This window comes from Haliotis rubra, unplaced genomic scaffold (assembly GCF_003918875.1).
Source record: "Haliotis rubra isolate DU_JTF1 unplaced genomic scaffold, ASM391887v1 Scf109, whole genome shotgun sequence".
Classification (NCBI taxonomy): Eukaryota; Metazoa; Mollusca; class Gastropoda; order Lepetellida; family Haliotidae; genus Haliotis; species Haliotis rubra.
The window spans coordinates 91,331-119,198 of record NW_025764992.1 but is presented as its reverse complement, the minus strand read 5'-3'; the positions used below and the strand labels follow the sequence as shown (position 1 = coordinate 119,198).

The 27,868-nt window shown below is 41.0% G+C and overlaps 1 protein-coding gene across 1 annotated transcript; it reads left to right on the top strand.

Moving 5' to 3' along the window:
* Nucleotides 1–352: 352 nt before the first annotated feature.
* Nucleotides 353–27,811, top strand: LOC124282411 (protein NEL-like). Its single transcript, XM_046718397.1, has 7 exons — nucleotides 353–469; nucleotides 4,118–4,257; nucleotides 22,767–23,269; nucleotides 25,639–25,714; nucleotides 26,740–26,891; nucleotides 27,098–27,229; nucleotides 27,689–27,811. Exons 2-7 carry the CDS (start codon nucleotides 4,155–4,157, stop codon nucleotides 27,743–27,745), a joined length of 1,023 nt encoding a protein of 340 aa, XP_046574353.1. The 5' UTR covers nucleotides 353–469; nucleotides 4,118–4,154; the 3' UTR covers nucleotides 27,746–27,811.
* Nucleotides 27,812–27,868: the final 57 nt, after the last annotated feature.

The window sequence follows — 27,868 nt, the reverse complement described above, 5'->3', positions numbered from 1 at the left end:
CACATTCAATAAACCACGAGTGATTACTTTAAAGTATAACATGATTATCGGCAGAAAGGTGTACCACGCTGGAGTTGACTTCGGTCGCCACACTATAGTCCATCAGTGCCAGAGCGAACGAGAAAGATCCATACCACATTTATCACGATGAATGACAGAAGATAAACCATATATATTTAATGTCCAAACCTATCTCCTGAGGCGCGCTTTAATCTCACTGAACTTTCTAGGCATCAAAGCGTTACACCGGAGAAGCCAAGATAATTTCAGGTCATTTCTACTTTTAGTGATATGCTGTCAAATCTGATTCCGCATTCCGCATCCGGTGTGAACCCCTACTGTTACGGGCGCGGACACCCGATACGGTGAAACTCAGACACACAGGCCGTTACTCTCAGAGTAGATAACGCTCGATGCGGCAGTCGCTGTAACAGAGGGATGCTGCTTGGAAACTAAGCTCTTTAGAAAGGTAAGCGTTGTGTTGTGGAATCTGTATGCAAGTATTGACGGTGGCATTTTACTGTGTCTTGACAGAACAAGTGACAGCGATCAGCTGTTTACCAGCTGATTATCCACACTTGTGGAATCAACAGCTCTGTTTTGTCCGTGACTGAAAGATTGAAAACCAGAGTCGGTCAGAAGGATTCTTGACCGCACGTTGCATTCATTACAAAGCAACATCATAATTCTTTAGTTTAATTATTAATACCAACTATATTATCTTACATAGTTATTCACACATAATTTTCGATTATCAATAGTGGTTCATAAGTGCTGAAAAACTACTTAAATGCTTACTCTATAACATCTGTAACATGAAGAGATGTGGAAGAAGCTTGTTTTCACTTGGCAAAATGAAGAAAATCTCAAAAGTTTATAATACATCGCCACCATGCTTATCAATGTTTATAAAAGCTGTAAACATTTGATGCTTGTGAGGTTATATTTGGAACAAGCACACTGTTTTTGTTGTGGTAAGAATTGCAGTGTGAGATCCAACCACATCTGCAAATCGGGCTTATCAGGCAGGCCTGATTGTAGTCTTTGTTCTGATGCAGCTGAGGAAACATGAGATGGAAGGGGGGTCGGAGGGGGTGGGGGGTGGCCAATGATTGAGTAACACCATGACATAAGAGGATGTTTGTTGAAACAATACCACATGTTAGATTTCCTTCAAGTGTGAAGTATCCATTAAGTGATGACACGCGTCACTTGCAGTGTACCTGGTATCTTAGATCTCTGAAGGAACAGCAAGTTGCATTTCTAATTTCCTGTCTTTAGAGGTCTGTATATTTGGAGAATTTAACTGTTTTTAAGAAGGTAATTTAAAAATCTTGAAGATATCATCTTAATTTCCAGTTAAAAATATTTAGGGGTTTGTTTGCATTCTTTTGCACTTGATGCTCTTATTAAATGTCATGCCAGTTTCGTGCTTTGCTGACCCTGTAGGGAAATCACATGTCTTCTCAACAATTGTCCATTATTGTAAACTGCTTGGTAAAAGAAAGTATTTGGACTCCATAAAAAGATTGATAATCAGTAGTGTGGTAATGGGAAGAATTATTAATGATTATCAATTGAAAATTGTGTCTATGATAATATAGTACCTAACCTTTTGTGATTGAATAGAATGTTAATTTACTTACACAATATACAAAGCTATGTCAATATTCATGGACTGCTTGTAAATTATGATCAGGATGCTGTTTTGTTTGTATCCAAGTATGATTATCATTGATTATGTTACCACTCACCAGTGATGTGAAATATGCCGATTCTTTCAGATTTTTTTTTTTTTTTTTTCATTGTGGCCCTAAGTCACTTCTACAATGTTTATGGGGCGGAGGGGTAGCCTGATGGTTAAAGCGTTGGCTCGTCACGCTGAAGACCCGGGTTCGATTCCCCACATGGGCACAATGTGTGAAGCCCATTTCTGGTGTACCCCGCCGTGATATTGCTGGAATATTGCTAAAACTGGCGTAAAACCATATTCACTCACTCACTCTACAATGTTTATTGTTAACAATTATCAATATCCATGATCTCTATCGATAGCCAGCCCAAGAGAGTATAGACCCATACAGTAAGTTCACGAAACAAAAGCAATGGTTATCCAATGGTGATGTATTTGATATTTGATGTGTGTCATTTTGTTTTGGGACCCGTGAATGTCTGGGTTAGAATTGATCTTCAGCAACCCATGTTTGTCGTAAGAGGCGACTAATAGGATCGGGTGGTAAGGCTCACTGACTGGGTTGACACATGTCATTGTATCCCAACTGCGTAGATCGATGTTCATGCTGTTGATCCCTGGATTGTCTGGTCCAGACTCAATTTTTTACAGACCAATTATTGTTCACCAATCCCAATTCATCTTCATGAATAGAAATATGTTTAAATCAATTATTTACAGACCGCCGCCATATGGCTGGAATATTGCTGAGTGCAGCAGAAAACTAAACTCACTCACTCACTCATTGTGTTTTGAACACTGTTTAAGTCTTTTTCCGACTGTTTTCAACAAACTAGCAAAATTTTGATGGTGTTTGAAATATTTTGGTCAGTTACAATTGTAGGTTTGTGTTCTTTTGCCCTAGAAATTATGTGAAGCCACAGACATCATAGGAAACCATTTAACCTATATTGGAGAGGCACATGAAAACTGATGACCTTCTTAACTACTTGTCCACACACCCCACTGTATGAAAATAATGAAAAGGAAAAAATGATGTGTTCTAAATTACTTCTGCCAAGTCTGTACTTCATGGTGAAATGCCATAGGGTTGGAAGATAGCCCCCAGCCAGGGTCTCTCGATCTTTAGCGGTAATTTCATCAATGGAACTGGTATGGTTGACTGATGTGTTGGGGAAGCTCAGTGAATCACAACATTAACTGCAAGAATAAATAACTTTATAAGTGCTCATTTTGCTCGCTCACTTTGGTTCCAAAGAGCACACTCATCTTTCGAAAAGCCCCATGCCTCAGCAGAGAATTATTCATTTATATCCCACACATTGAGGTTATGTTGTACATTGTACACATGGAGCATGTTGTATATACCTCTTCACTGGTGTACTGTTGTACATTGTATCTTTATCTGAACTATTATATGGTATAGATAGTAGATACTAATGGTTAAAATGTCCGATATTCAGGCTGAAGCCCTGGGCTCGATTCCCCATTTCTGGTGTCCCCTGCCGTGATATTGCTGGAATATTGCTAAATGTGGCATCAAACCAAACACACTCACTCACTCATTTTACAGTATGGTCTGTCTGTATTGTCATTGTAATTTATTATGTTTTGAAAATTCAGACTGTACACAATATTGTAGTTATTTTTAAAATTGGTAATTGAGTTATTAAATGTGTTCATCATTAATCTCATCATGAAAGGATACAATGTGTGAAGCCCATTCTAGTTCCCTAGACTTGTACAAGTCTCTGAGGTAATAATTAATAGTTTAAATGATAATTTCTAAAATATTATAAATTAGATTAATACATTGTCCCACCAACAGACTGGCATCCTTGTACTGTCTGCTTTTCTAGACTTGCCTCTTTAAGAATAGAATTACTATATATCCATGGGTTTAAAATTCAGTACAGCCTTGGAGCAATTAGCTACTCCTTCCCCTGATATTGCTGGAATATTGCTGAAACTTACTCATCATGAAACGCACTAATGACTAGAGGTGTGACGATACAGAAATTTCACGATACGATCCGATACGTATTGTGATATCTTGGAACGATACGATTTGATTCGATGCATATCACCATATGCTACCTTTAGTTATTTTCTTTCAGAATGTATATTTTGATAGCAAGTAACAGTGTAAATTATGACATAACCATCAATTTCTGGTGAAAATTGATAATTTTAAGGTCAACAATACATATAACGATACGAAAAAAAGTATCGATTAATTTATCGTCAGATAAAGTATCACAATTATCGATATATACTACGATATATCGTCACAGCTCTACCAATGACTCCAGTAATGTTGTTTAGTGTTAGAAGATGACAAAAGACTTGAATATTTTACACCCAGAACATGATGTGTACTACATATGAATGTTATGTAAACCTACAGAATCTGTGTACTTTCAGGTGCAAGTTGTGAGAGTTTTGGACCCAGTGTGAGACAATGTGTTGCTGGGTGTCCCCTGGATACCTTTGGGGGTGTGGCCTTACCCTAGTGCTGGCTGTGCTGCTGTGTGGGGGTGAACAGGAAGATCAGAGGAGTGCAGGTCAGTTGGTGGGGAGGGGGAGAAGAGGGAGGTGGAAGGGAGGTTGATGGGTCTGTGTCCATTTCATTTGTGCTAGTCAGTCTGGACCAGACAAACCAGGATAGCAGTTGATTTGAAATTTTAGTATTCCTATCAGTCAACAGCAGGATTAAATTTGAAATTTTAGTATTCCTATTTGAACTTAAATATTCATTATATATCCATGCTCAATAATAATAACATTATCAATTACCTATATCAACCTGCAAGTTGGGTGAGAGAGAGGTACAGGGAGGTCTAGGCAAGGGTGAGAGGGGAGGGTAAGTGGGCACCGTCAGGTCGAGGTATAGTTTGTCTCACAGCCCCTGAACCATATTATTTTCCCCTTCAGCCTGGCCCTCCATGCAATGCTAAAGCCCAACATGAAGCAAGTCTAGATTTCCCCAAAATCTCTGGTATCCCTTGGGCTCCTTTTCAATTTAAATGGGTTTATTTGTTACAATCAAAATCATATATATTCAGAGACTAAGCGTTAGTCTAGTCTAGGTAAGATGTGGGGGATAGGGGAGGCAAGATAGTTAAGGGGACGTCCAAGTTTAGATGCAGGGGTGAGAGATAGGTACAGGGGGGTCAAGGTAAGATGTGGGGGTGAGAGAGAGGTATGGATCAGGGGGTTCTCGTAAAATGTTAGGATGAGAGACAGTTGCTGTGATGGAATAAAGGAGACAGTGTAGACCATTTGATATGACCCAGTGTTTGGGCCTTGTTCCATGACCCGGTGATAGCACCACCTCACACAGACTCCCATACATCAGTATGTCAAGGAGGACAGGCTGAGATGCTGTTAACACTTAATGGTTTATGTGACTGCTTGTTGGGTATCCATAAACACCAGATATTGTGACTGGTGCTAATGGGTTAATGGCCTTTGAGGTTCCAATGTGGCCAGAGATAGGGTCATAACTGTCTAGTTGGTCTTAGATCAAAGCAGATTGGTGGCAGACCGTGTGGGTGTGTGTGATGTAATGAGGGCTTATGGCTCCACATGTTCTATGTTGACACTCTACCTCATCAACTGTGAAGTCAAACATTATATAGAAAGATGTAGTCTGTTTCACAGTCCCTGAACCACAGCATGCACAATATCCCTATATGTACATGTTTTCCCACTTTCAAACAAGATCATGTACATTTCCCCCATGCACCATTAGCCCATGTCTGTCTCACAGTCCCTGAACCACATTACTTTCCCTACTGCCAAGCCCTCCCTGCAGTGCAGCCCTAAATAAAGCAAGTCTAGATTTCGTCAGGTTCAGGTTTTGAATCTCTGGTCTCCCTGGGGCTCCTTTTCAATTTAAATGGGCTTGTTTGTTACTATCAAAATTATATATATTCCGAGACTAAGCATTAGTCTAAGAAAGATGTTATGTCTTTGAATTTCCTGTCCTACAATGGATCTGTATGGAGTTTGTGCTTCAAAATATATTTCAAGGAATGTGATGATTCTACAAATTCTTGTCTTCATTGTCAGTGTAGAAACTGTTATCTGTATGCTGGTCACTTTCATGCTAGGGTCTGGAGTCACTTTAGTCAAGGATCTAGAGTCCTTTTCAGCCAAGGTTTTATTGTCACTTTGTGCATAGAGTCAAGAATTACTTTTAGTCAAGGGTCACCTTAGTCAAGGATCTGGGGTCACTTTAGTCGAGGTTCTAGGGTAACTTTAATCAAGGATCTAAGAGTAAAGAATCACTGGGGTTAGTCAAGGATCTAGGGCATAGAGTAACTTTAGTCAAGGATCTAGGGTCAAGGGCTAGAGTCACTTTAGTCAAGGATCTAGAGTCCTTTTCAGCCAAGGTTTTATTGTCACTTTGTGCATAGAGTCAAGAATCACTTTAGTCAAGGGTCTAGGGTCACTTTAGTCAAGGATCTAGGGTAACTTTAGTCAAGGATCTAGGGTTACTTTCAGTCAAGGGTGTAGAGTCACTTTAGTCAAGGATCTAGAGTCCTTTTCAGCCAAGGTTTTATTGTCACTTTGTGCATAGAGTCAAGAATCACTTTTAGTCAAGGGTCACCTTAGTCAAGGATCTGGAGTCACTTTAGTCGAGGTTCTATTGTCACTTTGGCATAGATCGAGGAAACATTTTCAGTCAAGGGTCTAGGGTCACCTTAGTCAAGGATCTGGAGTCACTTTAGTCGAGGTTCTATTGTCACTTTGGCATAGATCGAGGAATCATTTTCAGTCAAGCGTGTAGTCATCTTAGTCAAGGATCTACAATCACTTTCAGTTTCTACCTTAGCTTCATGGAATGATCCTCCCCCCTATCTGAACACTGGACAGTGTGAAGTATATCTGTGACACTGGCAGTGTGACACTTAGTCTGCCCATGCCACTGCCTGTGCTCAGGTGTTTCAGCTGGGTTGGTCCTGTCTGTCTTCTCATTAACTCTATATGTTACCATACAGTGGCAGTCTGTTTACAGAGATCATTTCTAACCCTGGGGTTTGAGATAGGCTGGGGAGACCAGGTGGTTCTGATTATAGTGAGCAGGGCTAATTGGTGAAATATGTTTACACACACTTGCAGAACTAGGGGAGACACAAAGATTATGTGAATGCCTGGATGATGAGTGGATATTAGTAGGGCAGCTGGATATTAGAGAGGGTTGAATCAGGGTGCTTAATAGTAACTAGCAGCTTGCAATGGGAAGTGGATTGAAGTGAGTTGAATCTTGCAGTAGTGAGAGTGGCTTGTGTGTGGATTCAGATGGTAGAGGCTTGTGTGTGGATTCAGATGGTAGAGGCTTGTGTGTGGATTCAGATAGTAGAGGCTTGTGTGTGGATTCAGATGGTAGAGGCTTGTGTGTGGATTCAGATGGTAGAGGCTTGTGTGTGGATTCAGATGGTAGAGGCTTGTGTGTGGATTCAGATGGTAGAGGCTTGTGTGTGGAGGTTCAGATGGTAGAGGCTTGTGTGTAGATTCAGATGGTAGAGGCTTGTGTGTAGAGGTTCAGATGGTAGAGGCTTGTGTGTGGATTCAGATGGTGAGGTTCAGATAGTAGAGGCTTGTGTGTGGATTCAGATGGTAGAGGCTTGTGTGTGGATTCAGATGGTAGAGGCTTGTGTGTGGATTCAGATGGTAGAGGCTTGTGTGTGGATTCATATGGTAGAGGCTTGTGTGTGGGATTCAGATGGTAGAGGCTTGTGTGTGGATTCAGATAGGTGTGGATTCAGATGAGAGCTTGTGTGTGGATTCAGATGGTAGAGGCTTGTGTGTGGATTCAGATGGTAGAGGCTTGTGTGTGGATTCAGATGGTAGAGGCTTGTGTGTGGATTCAGATGGTAGAGGCTTGTGTGTGGATTCAGATGGTAGAGGCTTGTGTGTGGATTCAGATGGTAGAGGCTTGTGTATGGATTCAGATGGTAGAGGCTTGTGTGTGTGGATTCAGATGGTAGAGGCTTGTGTATGGATTCAGATGGTAGAGGCTTGTGTGTGGATTCAGATGGTAGAGGCTTGTGTGTGGATTCAGATGGTAGAGGCTTGTGTGTGGATTCAGATGGTAGAGGCTTGTGTGTGGATTCAGATGGTAGAGGCTTGTGTGTGGGATTCAGATGGTAGAGACTTGTGTGTGGATTCAGATGGTAGAGGCTTGTGTGTGGATTCAGATGGTAGAGGCTTGTGTGTGGATTCAGATGGTAGAGGCTTGTGTGTGGATTCAGATGGTAGAGGCTTGTGTGTGGATTCAGATGGTAGAGGCTTGTGTGTGGATTCAGATGGTAGAGGCTTGTGTGTGGATTCAGATGGTAGAGACTTGTGTGTGGATTCAGATGGTAGAGGCTTGTGTGTGGATTCAGATGGTAGAGGCTTGTGTGTGGATTCAGATGGTAGAGGCTTGTGTGTGGATTCAGATGGTAGAGGCTTGTGTGTGGATTCAGATAGTAGAGGCTTGTGTATGGATTCAGATGGTAGAGGCTTGTGTGTGGATTCAGATGGGTGTGTGTGGATTCTTAGGAGAGTGTATGGAATCAGATGGTAGAGGCTTGTGTGTGGATTCAGATGGTAGAGGCTTGTGTGTGGGATTCAGATGGTAGAGGCTTGTGTGTGGATTCAGATGGTAGAGGCTTGTGTGTGGATTCAGATAGTAGAGGCTTGTGTGTGGATTCAGATAGTAGAGGCTTGTGTATGGGTTCAGATGGTAGAGGCTTGTGTGTGGATTCAGATGGTAGAGGCTTGTGTGTGGATTCAGATGGTAGAGGCTTGTTGTGTGGATTCAGATGGTAGAGGCTTGTGTGTGGATTCAGATAGTTGAGGCATGTGTATGGATTCATATAGTAGAGGTGTGTGGATTCAGATTAGAGATGGTAGAGAGCTTGTGTGTGGATTCAGATGGTAGAGGCTTTGTGTGGATTCAGATGGTAGAGGTGTGGATTCAGATGGTAACTGGTGTGTGTGGATTCAGATGGTAGAGGCTTGTGTGTGGAATTCAGATGGTAGAGGCTTGTGTGTGTGGAATCAGATGGTAGAGGTGTGGATTCAGATGGTAGAGGCTTGTGTGTGGATTCAGATGGTTTGAGGCTTGTGTATGGATTCAGATGGTAGAGGCATGTGTGTGGATTCAGATGGTAGAGGCATGTGTGTGGATTCAGATGGTAGAGGCTTGTGTGTGGATTCAGATGGTAGAGGCTTGTGTGTGGATTCAGATGGTAGAGGCTTGTGTGTGGATTCAGATGGTAGGAGAGCTTGTGTGTGAATTCAGTGAATGAGAGCTTGTGTGTGGATTCAGATGGTAGAGGCTTGTGTGGATTCAGATGGTAGATTGTGTGTGGATTCAGATGGTAGCTTGTGTGTGGATTCAGATGGTAGAGGCTTGTGTGTGGATTCAGATGGTAGAGGCTTGTGTGTGGATTCAGATGGTAGAGGCATGTGTATGGATTCAGATAGTAGAGGCTTGTGTGTGGATTCAGATGGTAGAGGCTTGTGTGTGGATTCAGATGGTAGAGGCTTGTGTGTGGATTCAGATGGTAGAGGCTTGTGTGTGGATTGTAGATGGTAGTAGAGCTTGTGTGTGGATTCAGATGGTAGAGGCTGTGTGTGGATTCAGATGGTAGAGGCTTGTGTGTGGATTCAGATGGTAGAGGCTTGTGTGTGGATTCAGATGGTAGAGGCTTGTGTGTGGATTCAGATGGTAGAGGCTTGTGTGTGGATTCAGATAGTTGAGGCTTGTGTGTGGAATCAGATGGTAGAGGCTTGTGTGGAGATAGTAGCTTGTGTATGGATTCAGATGGTAGAGGCTTGTGTATGGTGGATTCAAGATGGTAGAGGCTTGTGTGTGGATTCAGATGGTAGAGGCTTGTGTGTGGATTCAGATGGTAGAGTCTTGCAGATGGTAGAGGCTTGTGTTGAGGGATGTGGTAGTGGATGGTAGAGGCTTGTGTTTGAATGGAAGCTTGGAGTTGTGAGGAAAAGACTTGTCTCAAGAGTCTTGACATTGTCATAAAATGAAGGGTTTGAGAGTGAGTAGAGTCATATTGAGGTGGGAGATTCAGCCCTGAACCTGAAGAATATCTGGGCTTGATGATTTACGGCTTTCACATTACAAAAAGGGCTGGGCAAAATGGAAAATGATATGGTTCAGGACTATGAGACTAGGAAAGTTACAGTTCCATGAGAGTGCAAGGGGGCTATCAGAAGACAGCTTGAGTCCTGCAGAGGTAACCCAGTACGGGAGGTGAAGTGTGGTCAGCTTGGCCACTCAACACCTGGCACATGTAGACTACCTCCGACCAGGAAGTGGGAACAGGCTAACAGGATCTCTGCAGGGGAGGGGGATCGCACACTGGACCTCTTAGGGGAGGGGGAGGGGGGTTGCACACTGGTCCTCTTAGGGGAGGGGGGATCACACACTGTTCCTCTTAGCTCCCCCCACACTGGTCCTCTTAGGGGAGGGGGTCATACACTGGACTTCTTATGGGTGTGTGTGTGTGTGTGTGCACACTGGGACCTCCTAGGGGAAGGGGAGGAAGAAGTAGTTCACTTGTATCTCCGGTAGGAGGTAGAGGAGGGGTCTGTCTGTTCATTGGATCTCTATGGGGGAGGAGATGGTACTCTAGAGATTTATTGAAACAAGCTGGAGAAATAGGCAGAGGAAATTTTTGTTTACATTACAGTTATAGTGTTTACAGTTGAGAATGTGGAAATGTTAAGTTGGTATTGCCTGTCAATGATGGTAATCTTGGTTGAAGTTCCAACTAGGGATTGACTCTCCTGGGGTTTTATATATGTCCTGATGATAATGTTTTTGTACATATATCATTGTGTAACATAGAATGTATTTGTTTCACCTATTCCTGACTACCGGTATATTAACTTAGTTTTAATATTCATGCATTATTTGGCTCTCATCAGTAAGATTAACACATTTTTCACTGTTTATTGAAGACAACAGAAAATAGGCTTGAGTTATTAGAGATCTATTTCTTCCATCACTATGAATAATATCCGGAGAATGGCAGTTTACTTCATTAATTTGAGATGCAATATTTTGGCTGGTATGTCACACATATGTTGTGAACAGTTAGTTTTGTGGGGAGATTATGAAAAAGGTATTTGATGTTCGTATGGTACATTTAAAAAAATCTAATATATCTCAGCCAATCAGAATCTGCCAGTTATTTGTAAGGTAATGTAAAATATAATCTGACCAAACAGTAGATTGAAGGTAGTAACAGTTTGATGTCCTTTTTTGTAAATATGGCTCCTCCTTGTGTGGTTGACAAGAACTCTACTCAGATTGCAGTTGGGTACCTGGACACAGAGTAACTGATGTTAACAATGGTACTTGTTGTTTCCCTGCCTGGTCCGGTGTTTGAAGGGACTGGCCAACTGGAAGTCAGGACACAGATCTCCTCATATGGTGTCCCTGTTGTGATATTTGGGGAATATACTAAAAGCGACATAAACCTCACTAACTCACTCACTAACTCACTCACTCACTCACTCACTCACTCACTTGATACACTGGGGGTGGGATTGAGTGAGGTATCTATGTTTAAGTACAGCACAGTATCTCAGTGGGCTGGCACTACAGAAAGGCGCCGCAGACACATGTATACAATTCACTATATACGTAAAACAATCGTGAATGCAGTATTAAACCCCATTTCACCCCACAACATAATCTTGTTCTAGTATGAACCTTCATAGTATCAGCACCATCCTGGTTATATATAAATATATATATATGACACTTCACTTTATTCAGAATTGAAGGCCATGTGGCCAAGAGTACAACAGGTAATACAACATTTTAATAGCACATGATGCAGTTTTTTTACTGAGTAACAGAAATCTTTTATAGTACTCACTATGAACCTTTTCAATACACGTTCCATAAGTATAGCCCCAAATTTCACTTCCATAGGTTAGAATTGGTAGTATTTTACTGACAAATATATTATTAGCAATAGTTAAAGACATACTTTGATACTTGGTGAACAGTTGAAACAGAGGGAAACATGCACGTTTGGCTTGTAAAGATAGCGTTTCACATGCTTTGGACCAAACTAAACGAGATGAAAATACAATTCCTAAATATTTATAATAAGGGGTGGCCTCTACAGGTAGACCTTTAAAACCATTTTTCATTTCTCTTAGCGTCCTCCGTTTGAAAAACAACCACCTTAGATTTATCCAGATTTACTTCAAAGCCCCGTGTTACAAAAATCTTCAAGAATGTCTAATTTTCTTTGTAAATCAACAATGCTATCTCCTAGTAGTGCAACGTCATCCATGAACAGTAATATCTTAATAGCTTCTATGTATTCATTTACATAAATTCCACGAGTATTGCCATGATGGAGATCGTCTGCAAGTTTATTGATGAATAGGATAAATAGTAGCGGACTGAGCATGCAGCCCTGACGAACACCATTATTGGTTGAAAAGAAATCTGTTCTAGATTTACCAGAACGAACGGAGGCACATACATTTGAGTACATGTTCTCAATGATTTTATACATCTTGCCGTGTACACCCTTTTCAAGTAGAATATATAACATTTTTTTTTCTATCAATAAGATCGAAGGCCTTGCGGAAATCGATGAAAGCTACATAAAAACGATGTTTTGCTTTACGCAGGTACTTATGACATTATATGTTGTAGCATTATGGTGAGGGTATACAGAGTTTCAAATAAATTATTTATTCTTCCTCGAAAATATTTATACCCTGTTTGGGTGGTGGTGTATGGTCGTGCACAGGGCATACATGGTAATTTGTTCAAGGTCGCTTGAGCCAATCAGAGATGGACATTGTTACATGAGGTAGGAAAATGCCCTTGGAGATAACGCTACCATGTGTTACCATTGTGATATCATTATTTCCATGACATCACAATCAGATCACTTCACCAACCCTGGTTAGCTGTACTGTTCACTGTCATGATGATTTGCGAAGTCAAAAAGTTGGATAGATGATTTTGACTGATAAATAGAAGCTCACCCTTACTGGCATGTCTCGTAGGATATTTCATGAATTATGTAATATGATTACATAATTATATGATTATATCATGAAATGTAATCCAAAACCATATTGCAAAATTTTCCCCCAAACAAACTATTATGTTCGGGTTTCTCAAACCATCTACAGTAATACCCTTTGTACATGGTGTAGTGTGGTTACAACAAATAGATTTTAGTGATATTCGACATAATACATTGATTAAAATGATCAACACAAATTGGAGGGATTTCCAAACTTTCGTCCCTGAATGTGTGACGATTAAATTTTCACCATTGCTGATGGCTTGGGTGATTACTGAAAGGGGATAATAAAGATGTGATTACACTGGTTGAAGTGACTTCCTAAATCATTGCACGGTGTGGGTGACGGCCACTGTCTTGGCACGTAGTTCCCGTGGGCATTCAGATAGTTCACAAGGATGCTCCTTTGAAGGCATTCTATCATGGACATGAAACCAAGACTTTGACATTTTACAACGTATGCAGTGATCTCATTTCCAGGTTAAATTGTCAGTGTAATCATAAACATAAAGATTCTGTATTTATTCACGCAAAGGAATCCCAAGAGGTTTCTCAGGAATATGGAAGTAGTTTTATATGATTTATAGAACACAATCTCATGGAAAAAGAATGAACAGCAGCAAAGCGTTTGTGATCATGTAACCATGGTGACCAGATTCTCATCCACTATCAAAGGTGTATGGTTTAAAATTATTTTGATGTAACATCATCTATGAAATAAGAATACCAGATTGACAAGGCATGCTTTTTTAAGATTTAGTAGTGTACCTAACTCATTTTCTTTCTTAAAGTGAAAGTAGGTTAAATATTGAATAAGCCAATGAAAGCCCGGAACTATGGCTGTTGCTTCTACAATGTTGCACATTCCTCAACAAATCCCTGGAACTTTCATCATTCATTCACTTGGGACAGATACCAAATGTTTATTGTCTGCTGCAAAAAGCTTTCCGTAATCTGGTGATACTCTCTATTGTATAATTTATTGATGGATGAATATTCCATATTACATTTCATTTGATGTATTGATACTAAAATCAATTACAACCCTAAAGCTATAAACGCAATAACATTCAGCGAAAGGCCAGATGATAGATAACAGGGTTGTTATAAATCAACTGGTAGAAATAAAAGTATGTGCTGAGATGAAAGTGTTCATTTTAGTAAGACAAATAACAATTCAACGAAGCAATACAGACCATTGACCAGTTTACGTATGTGCTGCTAGCCCCTTTTGCTTGTTAGCAGAAGGAAAATAAATTTTCAAACATAAAAAATGGACATCTTGATCAGATTTAATCTCAGCAGCAGTTGCTGGTGAAAAAAAATTCAGAGTAGAAAAAAGGACCTGTTTGACCAGCAATCATTGCGTCATTCATTTGTCGTCAATTATAGAAGCTTGACTTCAGCTGCCAAGTACCTCTCTGTTTCATTACAGCGGAGTGTTATTCAATGTGCCAGCTGAGGTGATAGTGTTATTCAATTGTCCAAATGGACATGGTAAGAATGGCTAGATAATGCGGGCGTGTTTGGCTCGGCGTTACACGAGCGAGCTGCATGCTGCACCTGATCAATAATGTGTGCTGGTGTACATGCTGGAGGTGAGGAGAAAAACTGTTAACACTTTATGAGTAGCGTCTGTAAGTGGAAGACAGAAGGAGAAATGTTCCAAGGGAGAGATTGGCAGAGAGAGAGAAAGATAAATGGACAGGGTGACCCTAGACTGAGATATTGTGACAGACAGATACACAAACACAGACACACAGAAAAAGCTTGTTTAAGACAGACATACGATAGACAGATAGTAAAATAGATAGAAATCATGGACAGATTTTGCAAAACATGCAGACAGACATTGTGCAAGAGAAATTGAGAGAGAGAGAAATTGAGTGACAGAATGTGCAAGAGAAATCAAGACAGATTGTGTGTGACAGAGATTGTGCAAGAGAGGTCTAGAGAGATTGTGTGTGACAGAGATTGTGCAAGGTAAGTCAAGAGAGATTGTGTGTGACAGAGATTGTGCAAGAGAAATCAAGACAGATTGTGTGTGACAGAGATTGTGCAAGAGAGGGCAAGAGAGATTGTGTTTAAGACAGACATACGATAGACAGATAATGAAATAGATAGAAATCATGGACAGATTTTGCAAAACATGCAGACAAACATTGTGCAAGAGAAATTGAGAGATGGAGAAATTGAGTGACAGAGAATGTGCAAGAGAAATCAAGACAGATTGTGTGTGACAGAGATTGTGCAAGAGAGGTCAAGAGAGATTGTGTGTGACAGAGATTGTGCAAGGTAAGTCAAGAGAGATTGTGTGTGACAGATTGTGCAAGAGAGATTGTGTGTGACAGAGATTGTGCAAGGTAAGTCAAGAGAGATTGTGTGTGACAGAGATTGTGCAAGAGAGGTCGAGAGATTGTGTGTGACAGATTGTGCAAGGTAAGTCAAGAGAGATTGTGTGTGACAGAGATTGTGCAAGGTAAGTCAAGAGAGATTGTGTGTGACAGAGATTGTGCAAGAGAAATTAAGAGAGATTGTGTGTGACAGATTGTGCAAGGGAAGTCAAGAGAGATTGTGTGTGACAGAGATTGTGCAAGAGAGGTCAAAAGAGATTGTGTGTGACAGAGATTGTGCAAGGGAAGTCAAGAGAGATTGTGTGTGACAGAGATTGTGCAAGAGAAATTAAGAGAGATTGTGTGTGACAGAGATTGTGCAAGAGAGGTCAAGAGAGATTGTGTGTGACAGAGATTGTGCAAGAGAGGTCAAGACAGATTGTGTGTGACAGACAGGAATTGTGTCAGATAACAGAGATTGTGACAGACATTGTGAGTTTGTGCAAGAGCATTTGGAGGAAACTGTGCATGACAGAGACAAACAGACAGACTGACAGAGTTTGTGCATGACAGACAGATTCAGCTTTATCATATCAAGTCTATGGTGGAATGAGACTATGCAAAAAAGTAATTCATTCCAGTTTGCCCTTCACTAAAATAGTCTAATGGTTTAAGTAGGGACTCTGGTGGGATGTATGTGGTGAATCATTTAGATTGATGTATATTTCAAATTCCAGATTAATTTTGTTGTGTTTTTTTGAAGTGATGAATGTCTGTGACATTCATCACTTCATCTTTCCTTCCACACTGACATACAGCGATATATATACCGGAAATAATATGCAAAACAGAGCTGAAGTCAACTCATTCATTCAAAGGACTTACACAGTAGAGAATCAGAGAGCATGTAAATGTACTGTCCTTTATGACATATCTGTTGTAAGATATACCAAAAGGGACTTGGGGGCAGTGGGGTTGCCTAGTGGTTAAAGCGTTCTCTCGTCACGCCGAAGATTCGGGTTTGATTCCCCACATGGGTACAATGTGTGAAGCCCCATTTCTGGTGTCCCCCGCCGTGATATTGCTGGAATATTGCTAAAAGCAGCGTAAAACCATACTCACTCACCCACTCAAAAAGGACTTAATGGCCAGACTAATTGACTTAACGTGATCTATATAAGACAAGTATATGGATGACCACTTCTTCTTTATTGTATAACACAACGTTTCTGGGCTACTTATTGCCCCTTCTCCAGGTGATATAAAGACAGGAGTACAAAACATACTATATATACCAGAATTTACAGGAAGACAGAGAAGTACATGTATATACAATGAATGAGAGGACCGGTGAAAAGCAGTTATAAAAACAATGATAATAGGGATAAAGTAAAGCCAGTTGACACAAACAATGAGGATAAGGAGATGTGAATACAGCTAATGAAGTGATAATTAGATTTACAGGAAGCCAGAGATGTGCATCTATATACAACCAATCAATGACGACAGATCAATTAGAAGTTATAAAAACAATGATGATAAGGAGATGTGTACACAAAAGAGTGATATACAGCTAATTTAATTACAATAGAGGCGGCTTTTGTGATGTTCCAGGCACTAGGGAGATATACACCTTCAACTCTATTAATCTCTGGGGTTAATCTCCTGATGTTGATGGCTCCTAGTATTTTCCTTTTGCGCCAATCGTGAACATTGGTAGCCAAGATGCTAGTCTGTTGCCAGTCAATGGAGTGGGTGGGGTTGTTAGTTATATGCTCTGAAAGGGCTGATTTGTTGTCGGCTTTTTCAACAGATGTTTTGTGTTCTTTGAGTCGTATATCAAAGATGCGTGATGTCTCTCCAATGTAGCTACTGCCACAGTTGCAGTTTAGTTGGTATACGCAGCCTCGGGGTTCGTGCATAGTCTGGTTGCTGGTACCTCATCATCATTTGCCTTTAGGATGGTCTTCAAAGTTTTGTCCGAATAAAATGTCACGTCTATGCTTGCAGTTTTTCTGAGAAGCCGGCTGATGTGATGACTAATCTGACCTTGGTAGGGGATGCTGATCCTGATTGGCGATGGTTCATTTTTGGTTGGCGCATTGGTTTTGCTGGTTGAGAGTTTTAGCTATGGTCTGCTCAACAAGGTTTTTGGGATAGCTGTTTAGGGTGATGAAAGTTCTCTTGAGGTGATCTATCTCAGCGCATAGTTTGTTGGGGTCACAGATGGATATGGCTTTTCTTGTTAGAGTTGATATTATGGCGCATTTAATCTGGGGGTGATGATTGGACAGGTAATGGCTGTATTGGTCGGTGTGGGTTGGCTTTCTGTAGACTGATGTAGTGATCTTGTCATCAACTTCTAAATGCCTCTCAAGAATCTTAACGTGATCTGTTTGGCATTTTGGAAGCTGAGAAAGGTAGGATACTTTATGAATAACAACGACTTTTGTTTAAGAGTGTAATCATGTCCCAGTTGCTCGGAGTGATTATCATCATGTCAATCACTGGCTTGTAATGCCCAGACTCAATCATTTATATTATCATATGGATGTGTGTTGAGTGAGTGAGTGAGTTGGGTTTTATACCGCTTTTAGCAATATTCCAGCAATACACCAGAAATGGGCTTTGCACATTATACTCATGTGGGGAATCGAACCAGGGTCTTTTCCATGACAAGCCAATACCTTAACCACTAGGCTACCCACCGCTCCTGCTGAGTGTTGTGTTAAACAAGAAACAAACAAATATAATACATATCATTTACATTGTTTATGATTAATAAGGACAGAACAACCAACATAGTTTCACTGGACAGTTTTACTGGCTCAACATGGTCTAACATTAGTAGTTGATCCAATTTGTGCTTATGTACAATCCAAGATGAGGCGCCCTTATTTCTGGTGACTTGTTGTTTTTAATGAATATAATTTTAGACATAGGATAGACTTGAGTTTTATGCCTTGTTTGATTAAGATATAAATGTTTTTCACAACTTGTGTCTTCTCAAATATATACTTGGCTAATGAACTGTCATGTGCATTAACCCTGCCGTGATATTGCTGGAATATTGCTAAAAGTCGCTTAACACCATGTTTGCTCACTCACTCACTCACTCACTCAATGCACTCACTCACTCAATGCACTCACTCACTCAATAAGTGTTTAAAATCATCCTTAAATCACATATGGTTATAAATGTGAATTTGATCAAGATTTTATGTTTGAAAATTTTATTTTAGACAGGTGAATCTGAAGTTTCAAATTACCATTACCTTCTTATTGAAACAGCTGATTTGGCTGTATATTTGGTTTCAAATACATTTTGAACAATCAAATATACTACTATCATGGTACTACATATGCAGAACATTAAAACACCAACATTTACATGATGTTTTGTCAAACAACCTTTCCCTTACTTCATGCCCATGTCTGAAATTATAGTGATGATGTGATACAGGAAAAACACAAAAAACTTTCATGCAATTTAAGATGATTTGTTCCTTTCAAATGTATTTTAGGAGATAATTTTGAAACACATTTTTACAGTCATTTTAATCTTTCTTAGCCTAATAACCTCAAGTTAAGAGGATATAGCTTCAAAACAAGTAATTAAGATGGGCAAACATGCCATCACTCATGATCATGATTAGAAAGCCAGCATCTGTTCCTGACATCAATTACAACCATCCTGAATGTACCCACAGGCAAGCACCTGCTCAGTCTCTGACCATGGCAGAAGGTGAGGGAGGGCAGTGGCCGGTGGTCAGATGGGAAGGGGTTAACTCGACTGTAATTACTGCCAGCCGAAGTATGGGTTCCAACAAGGAAGGGTTTCAGCAGATAAAACATTTGAGTCATTGCATAACATTGATGGTTCCAGCATGGATCTGGTTTGAAAGGGATTCTGGCCAGACCTCTGACTCATCCTATGCACATTGATCTGTGAAGAAGACAGGCAGTAGGGTTGTTAAAGGGGCTATGCCACTACCTGACAGAGAGTGATTTGTAAAGTCTTCAGTGTCTTTACTTCTTTGTGGGTGTTAAAGGGGCTGTATCGCTGCCTGATTGAGATTGTTTTGTAAAGTCTCTAGCATCTTTATCTTTTGAGGTAGGGTGTTAAAGGGTCTGTATCAAGTACTCACTATAGTACCCCACCATGCTGAAACATGCAACCACCCTGTAGACTCACCCGACCACCTTCTAGACACACCCTACCACCCTGTACACACACTCTAGGCACACACCATAACTCTGAAGACACATCCCAAAACCCTGAAGACACACCCTACCACCCTAAAGACACACCTGACCACCCTGTAGACTCACCCCACCAGCTTACACACACCCTTACCACCCTGTAGACATACTGTGACACAATGTAGACACTCCTTACCACAGTGTAGACACACCTCATCACTTTGTAGACACAACTCACCACTGTGTAGACACACTGTAGACACCATGTAGACACTCCTTACCACAGTGTAGACACACCCCATCACTTTGTAGACTCACCACCATGTAGACACACTGTAGACACCATGTAGACACCATGTAGACACCCCTTACCACAGTGTAGACACACCCCATCACTTTCTAGACACAACTCACAACTGTCTAGACACTGTAGACACCATGTAGACACCCACCACAGTCACTTTCACTTTGTGTAGACACAACTCACACTGTAGACACCATGTGACACCCCCTTACCACAGTGTAGACACACCCCACACTGTAGACACCATGTAGACACCCCTTACCACAGTGTGTACACACACCCCATCACTTTGTATACCCCATCACTTTGTACTTGTAGACACCATGTAGACACCCTTACCACAGTGTAGACACACCCCATCACTTTGTAGACACAACTCACCACCACCTTGTAGACACACTGTAGACACCATGTAGACACCCCTTACCACAGTGTAGACACACCCCATCACTTTGTAGACACAACTCACCACCATGTAGACACACTGTAGACACCATGTAGACACACCATACCACAGTGTAGACACACCCCATCACTTTGTAGACACAACTCACCACCATGTAGACACACTGTAGACACCATGTAGACACCCCTACCACAGTGTAGACACACCCCATCACTTTGTAGACACAACTCACCACTGTGTAGACACACTGTACACCATGTAGACACACTTACCACAGTGTAGACATACCCCATCACTTTGTAGACACCATGTAGATGCACACCACAGTGTACACTTTGTGTAGACACAACACACCCCACCACACCATGTAGACATACTGTGACACTGTAGACACACCCCATCACCCTGTAGACACACCTCATCATTTTGTAGACACAACTGACACCAGTGTAGACACACACCCTGTAACCTGTACACAGTGTAGACACCCCCATCACTTTGTAGACACAACTCACCACTGTGTAGACACACCCTCGACACACCCCACCACACTGTAGACATACTGTGACACAATGTAGACACCCCTACCACCCTGTACACACACCCCATCACTTTTTAGACACATCTCACCACAGTGTAGACACACCCTACACAACCCACCACACTGCAGACATCGTAACCACTTTGTAGACAACACCCCAAAACTAGTCCTGTGTACACCCTTCACCCTTTAGCAGGGGTGGTTGGGTAGCCTAGTTGTTAAAGCGTTCGCTCATCACACCGAAGACCTAGGTTTCATTCCCCACATGGGTACAATGCTTGAAGCCCATTTCTGGTGTCCTCTGGTGTGATATTGCTGGAATATAGCAAAGCAGCGTAAAACTAACCTCACTCACTCAACCCTTTAGCAACAAGTATTTTGTTGACAACATGCAGCACAACATATCACAGGTTCATTAAGATAAAACATTATACCTGGCTTGTCAGGCTTGCAGTACCATCACTGATTACCCTGATGTTTGTCCAGCTCACCCTCTCTCATTAAAGTAGCTGATGCTAAGCTGGGGTAATCCCTGCATATAGCTGTGGCTTTATCCCTGATATCAACAACCCAGGCTCACTGCATCAAGCGCAATTAGACCATGGCCTCTCATTGGCTGAGACTCTGGCAGAGGTTGTATATCAGTTTGTTAATCCCCTTGAATATAATCCTTGTGTGATTATGGTGTCACAGTGTCCAGCTGGGCTTCAGATTAGAGGTATAAGATTGTGGTCGCTGTGGCAGTAGCTGTTGGCAACTGTAGATTTGTCCTATCCTGAACTTGGTGGGGAATAAGTACCTCGAAGGACATCTTGTGAAAATGTTTACTTAAATGGTTTAAAAACTTTGCTTCTGGAAAGAATTCCCCAATAAATACACATGACATATTTGGGATGTCTTTGATAATTTGTTATTTTCATTATAAGACAGGTGGCAGTGATACTGTAACTTATTTCAATCTCAATCAATTTCTTCAATTTCAATCTCAATGTACTTATGATGAAATAGACTTTGGATCGTATCCAAGTGAAGATATGTCTTAAGATTGTGAACTCGTTCTGTGAACCACACAGGCTGTTTTTGATCATTCTGTCTTTGTGACCCTCAGATTGAGCTATTAGATCATCTACTCTGTGAAGTCTTCCACATGGAGGTCGTTAGATCATGCAGTCTTTGTCATGCTTCAGTTGATGCCATTAGAGCATCTACTCTGTGTAATCTTCACATGGAGGTCGTTAGATCATGCAGTCTTTGTCATGCTTCAGTTGATGCCATTAGAGCATCTACTCTGTGTAATCTTCACATGGAGGTTGTTAGATCATGCAGTCTTTGTCATGCTTCAGTTGATGCCATTAGAGCATCTACTCTGTGTAATCTTCACATGCAGGTCGCAGATCATGCAGTCTTTGTCATCCTTCAGTTGATGCCATTAGAGCATCTACTCTGTGTAATCTTCACATGGAGGTCGTTAGATCATGCAGTCTTTGTCATCCTTCAGTTGATGCCATTAGAGCATCTACTCTGTGTAATCTTCACATGGAGGTCGTTAGATCATGCAGTCTTTGTCATGCTTCAGTTGATGCCATTAGAGCATCTACTCTGTGTAATCTTCACATGGAGGTTGTTAGATCATGCAGTCTTTGTCATGCTTCAGTTGATGCCATTAGAGCATCTACTGTGTGTAATCTTCACATGGAGGTTGTTAGATCATGCAGTCTTTGTCATTTCAGCATGCCATTAGAGCATCTACTCTGTGTAATCTTCACATGGAGGTTGTTAGATCATGCAGTCTTTGTCATGCTTCAGTTGATGCCATTAGAGCATCTACTCTGTGTAATCTTCACATGGAGGTTGTTAGATCATGCAGTCTTTGTCATGCTTCAGTTGATGCCATTAGAGCATCTACTCTGTGTAATCTTCACATGGAGGTTGTTAGATCATGCAGTCTTTGTCATGCTTCAGTTGATGCCATTAGAGCATCTACTCTGTGTAATCTTCACATGGAGGTTGTTAGATCATGCAGTCTTTGTCATGCTTCAGTTGATGCCATTAGAGCATCTACTCTGTGTAATCTTCACATGGAGGTCGTTAGATCATGTAGTCTTGTTGTGCTAGGACTTATTTTGTTAGATCATGCATTTAGTCAAAGAAGATACATTACAGTTAAATTAGTCCTTTCATCATTATTCTTGTCTGTTCCAGGTGTTGACGTCCTGTCTGATGTCGGCGATGTTGCAGCAGTGAGGGGGCTGCGGAAATTGTCACCACAGGGCATGCAGGTCACAGAGAATTTCCCAGGGTTCAACATCAGTCAGCAAGTAGCATCAGAGTTCCTGAAGAGGATCTATGGCGAGATCAGCATATCCTTCACAGCCCATGCAGAGGAGGCCCACAAGATTCGTCTCCTGGAAATATACCAACCTGGGAAGAAACTGCCATATTTGGAGTCGTATCTCAACTTGAAGAGCGGGAATGTGGTTGTCCGTTATCAGGGAACCAAATCGTTCCAGCGGGTTGTGGTCAAGAAGGTTCTCCCTGCATGGAAATGGAGTTCTCTAGAGCTGAAGTTAAACAGAAGCAGTTTACAGGTGTCTGTTGACTGTGACAACACACATGTGGCGTCGCTACGGCAACCACTTGCGCCACCGCCAGAGGAAGCTGAAGTGTGGGTTGTGAGAAAAACGGAGACTGATAAACAGATGAAGGTACAGTACCAATATGGATTTGTTGTGTCACATGTTAGTTGTGGAAGGAAAGTCTGTTGGATTTGGCCATCTTTTTTATGTTAATCATTTTATATTTAATGTGTCATCTGTGTTTGATGCGTCAGGCAGGTAGTGCTGTAACTGTGGATCAAACTATCGATGGATTGCAATTGTTGAGTCTCCGATAGCAATTAATCAATGGTAGAAATGAAAAACTATCAATGCGCTGATAGTATGTGTGTGACCATCTATAGTTTAGTAATAGACTTCCGTTGATAAATGCGCAGAGCAAAATACATGAAGTACCAGATTTGTTATCCCCCGCAACGCGTTTTGTGGGGGGTATTAAAATGGTAGTGCTCTTTTCTGGAGCAGAAGTTTAAAACCGTTCAATATTTCTTCACCAAACTTGGCACATACATAGATCTGATGGTGTACTGGTGCCTTTTGGTAGTTTTGGTATTCTGAATTAAATATTTTTGGCGTTTCCATGGCAACAAGTTTGACTTGGACTGAAACTGGTGATAGTGCTCCTTTCTGGAGCAGAACTCTAAAACCGTTCAATGTTTCTTCACCAAACTTGGTACATACATAGATCTGGTGGTGTACTGGTGCCTTTTGGGAGTTTTGGAATTCTGAATAAAATATCTTTGCATTTCCATGCCAACAAGTTTGACTTGGACTGAAACTAGTGATAGTGCTCCTTTCTGGAGCAGAACTTTTAAAACCTTTCAATACTCTCCTTCCACTTTTCTATATACACACCAAAACATATGACATAATCATAACTCGTAGGCATATTCATGAAGAGTATTTTGCCATTGCGGGGGATATTGATGACTTTGTCTTCTTGTTTACTTTGATTTAGAGTTATCCACCCTTGTTACCTCTTAAACAAGCATTGCGGCAAACATGGCATGCGACTTGGAGTTAACAATAGGTTTATGTGTTAACTGTTTACTTGATCTGGGTTTCAAGTTTCTTGTCAGTTATTAAAAGAGTCTGAAACTACTTCAACTTAGGTGCCTGACTCTGAGGGTGTGGGTTCGAATCCTGGATGGGACTCAACCCAACAAAAAGTACTAGAATCTGTACTTTACAAAGAAAGTGTAATCCCAAATATAACATATGTTACATTTGACCACTTTCTAAATGGCATTGTGTATTTCCTAGCTTTCGGATGTGGCAGCCGTGCCAATTAACTTTTATCAGAGGGGTACACAAAGTCTGCAGTGTAGACTACCAGTTGTCCGTTTCCATGTGTCAGGTGTGGCTGAATGACTCAGGTATGTGACTTTGGTGCTGGCTATCATGTGCCTGACTCTGAGGGTGAGGTTTACTTGCCTGTCTGACTCAACTTGTCTGTCAGTACTAGAATCTGTACTTTACAAAGAAAGTGTAATCCCAAATATAACATGTGTTCTTCAACTTGTTTATAATCATATAAACTATACATTCATTTGTCAAATGACTTCAAATGTCAGGTCAACTTTCATGGAGAAAAACACTATTGCAATAGTTGTCACAATAGACTATCGCTATTGCAATTTGTCTGTGATATTCAATAGTTGGTCACAATAGACTGTCACATCGAATCAGGTGTTTTGTCTCAACAATAGTCACCCCTTTGTCCGCGATGTCCAATGTGTCAGATGTTTCATGAATCAGGTGTGTTTGTCTTGTCAGGTGTGTTTGATTTGTCCGTGATGTTCAATGTGTCAGATGTTTCATGAATCAGGTGTGTTTGTTTTGTCAGGTGTGTTTGATGTGTCTGATGTGATGTTTCAGATGCCATGTCAGGTGTGATTGTCTTGTCAGGTGTGTCAGATTTGTGTTTGTTTTGTCAGTTTCAGGTGTGTTTAATGTGTCCATGATGTGTCAGATTTGTCCGTGATGTCAGATGTGTTTCATGAATCAGGTGTGTTTGTTTTGTCAGGTGTGTTTGATTTGTCCTGTGATGTTCAATGTGTCAGATGTTTCATGAATCAGGTGTGTTTGTCTTGTCAGGTGTGTTTGATTTGTCCGTGATGTTCAATGTGTCAGATGTTTCATGAATCAGGTGTGTTTGTCTTTGTCAGGTGTGTCAGGTGTGATTGATTTGTCCGTGATGTTCAATGTGTCAGATGTTTCATGAATCAGGTGTGTTTGTTTTGTCAGGTGTGTTTGATTTGTCCGTGATGTTCAATGTGTCAGATGTTTCATGAATCAGGTGTGTTTGTTTTGTCAGGTGTGTTTGATTTGCCTGTGTTGTTCAATGTGTCAGATGTTCCATGTGTCAGGTATGTTCGATGTACCAACTATGTCTGACATGTTTTGATGAGTTGTTTATTGTCCCTCTCCCTGAGTGACCTTTTCTCTTTCCCCTACAGGGCATTGTGTTTGATGTGAGGCTGTACCCGTCAACAGGTGATCACACAGACAGGTGTAAAGACTTCCTCCACACAGGTGAGACAATATGGCTGTTTTGTAATGACCAGGTCTTAATTCATATCAGCTGTGACTGGTACATTTCTCCAAACACATCAAATACTCAATTCCTTCTTTTAACATAGGAAACTGAGAATTCAAAATGTGATGCTCACAACTTATAACCATGAATTGCAAGTTTTGATTGTCAGATACTTTCTAGGTACATGTATTTACATGACTCACATGTGATATGCACATTGTAGTGAATCTAACATGTTTTGTATGGTCTACAGGTATGCCACAAATGCATGAAGATGTAACAAGTCCCTATCTGATATGTCATCTGTTATTTACAGGTGTGACACAGGTACAGCCAGATGTAACATGTTGTTGTGTTATTTACAGGTGTGACACAGGTACAGCCAGATGTAGCATGTTGTTGTGTTATTTACAGGTGTGACACAGGTACAGCCAGATGTAACATGTTGTTGTGTTATTTACAGGTGTGACACAGGTACAGCCAGATGTAACATGTTGTTGTGTTAATTACAGGTGTGAGACAGGTACAGCCAGATGTAACATGTTCTGTTATTTACAGGTGTGACACAGGTACAGCCAGATGTAACATGTTCTATTGTTTTTTACAGGTGTGACACAGGTACAGCCAGATATGACATGTTCTATTAATTGTTTACAGGTGTGACACAGGTACAGTCAGATGTAACATGTTGTCCTGTTATTTACAGGTGTATTTACAGGTACAGTCAGATGACACAGGTACAGCCAGATGTAACATGTTGTTGTGTTATTTACAGGTGTATTTACAGATGTAACATGTTGTTCTGTTACAGGTGTGACACAGGTACACAGGGTACAGCCAGATGTAACATGTTAACATGTTGTGTTATTTACAGGTGTGACACAGGTACAGCCAGATGTAACATGTTGTTGTGTTAATTACAGGTGTGACACAGGTACAGTCAGATGTAACATGTTGTTCTGTTAATTACAGGTGTGACACAGGTACAGTCAGATGTAACATGTTGTTCTATTATTTACAGGTGTGACACAGGTACAAGCAGATGACAGTCAGGGAGCAGGCCGCAGCAGGGGACCCAGTGTCAGGCGGGATGACAACATGGAGGATCGGGTGTTGCTGCTTGAGAGACAGCTAGCACAGATTGTCATCACCATGGATACACTCAAAGCTCAGGTATGATGTTGTTAATTATAAATAATGAGTTATGTTTGAATCTATAAGTACTGAAATATTTATGGCAGGTGTGTTAGAAAATGTTTATTTTTACATGATTAAATTTTGAATGTGCATTTTTTCGGACCTAATTTGAGGAAATATAAGGAACGGTCTAAGATGTGATGGCCTGTTGTGTGATGATTGTAATGTTCTTTTATCTTCAGAATGTAGACCTGAGTAATCGCGTGGGGTACCTGGAAACATGCGAGTGTCGCCCTCTATGTTCCCACGGTGGAGTGGTGTATGGTGAAGGACAGACCTGGTCACCTGACCTGTGTACAGTCTGTCAGTGTGTGGTGTGTACTTCATTCTCAACATAGCTAAATACTTATTACGAAAATGTCATTTGAGTCATAATGATACATAAAACAAACATTTGCTTTTAGATTGGAAAAGTTAAATTATTTGTAAATATCTATGAAGTTCAGCTGCATGTCTTTTTGTTGTCGACCCTTGAACATCTGGGTTAGAGTATTGATCTCCAGCAACCCATGCATGTCGTAAAAGGCGACTAACGGGATCGGGTGGTCAGGCTCGCTGACTTGGTTGACATGTCATCGTATCCCAATTACGTAGATCGATGCTCATGCTGTTGATCACTGGATTGTCTGGTCCAGACTTGATTGTTTACAGACTGCAGCCATATAGCTGGAATATTGCCAAGTGCGGCGTAAAACTAAACTCACTCACTCACTCCAGTTGTCTCCCTTTGTCCTGTTTGCAATGTAATCTCAAGAAACATGTTTGTGTTTCAGAGTGGCCGACCGGAGTGTAGTGTTCGCCCAGACATACCATCCTGTCAGAGTGAGTGAAGATAATTCATACTATCGCACATGTCACCTCAATCCATTCTTAGCAAACAGTAGATATCTGTGAAGTCCCTAGCTGCATCAGTTTATGAATTAAATTTTTCTTGAAATTTGAATTTGGCTTTT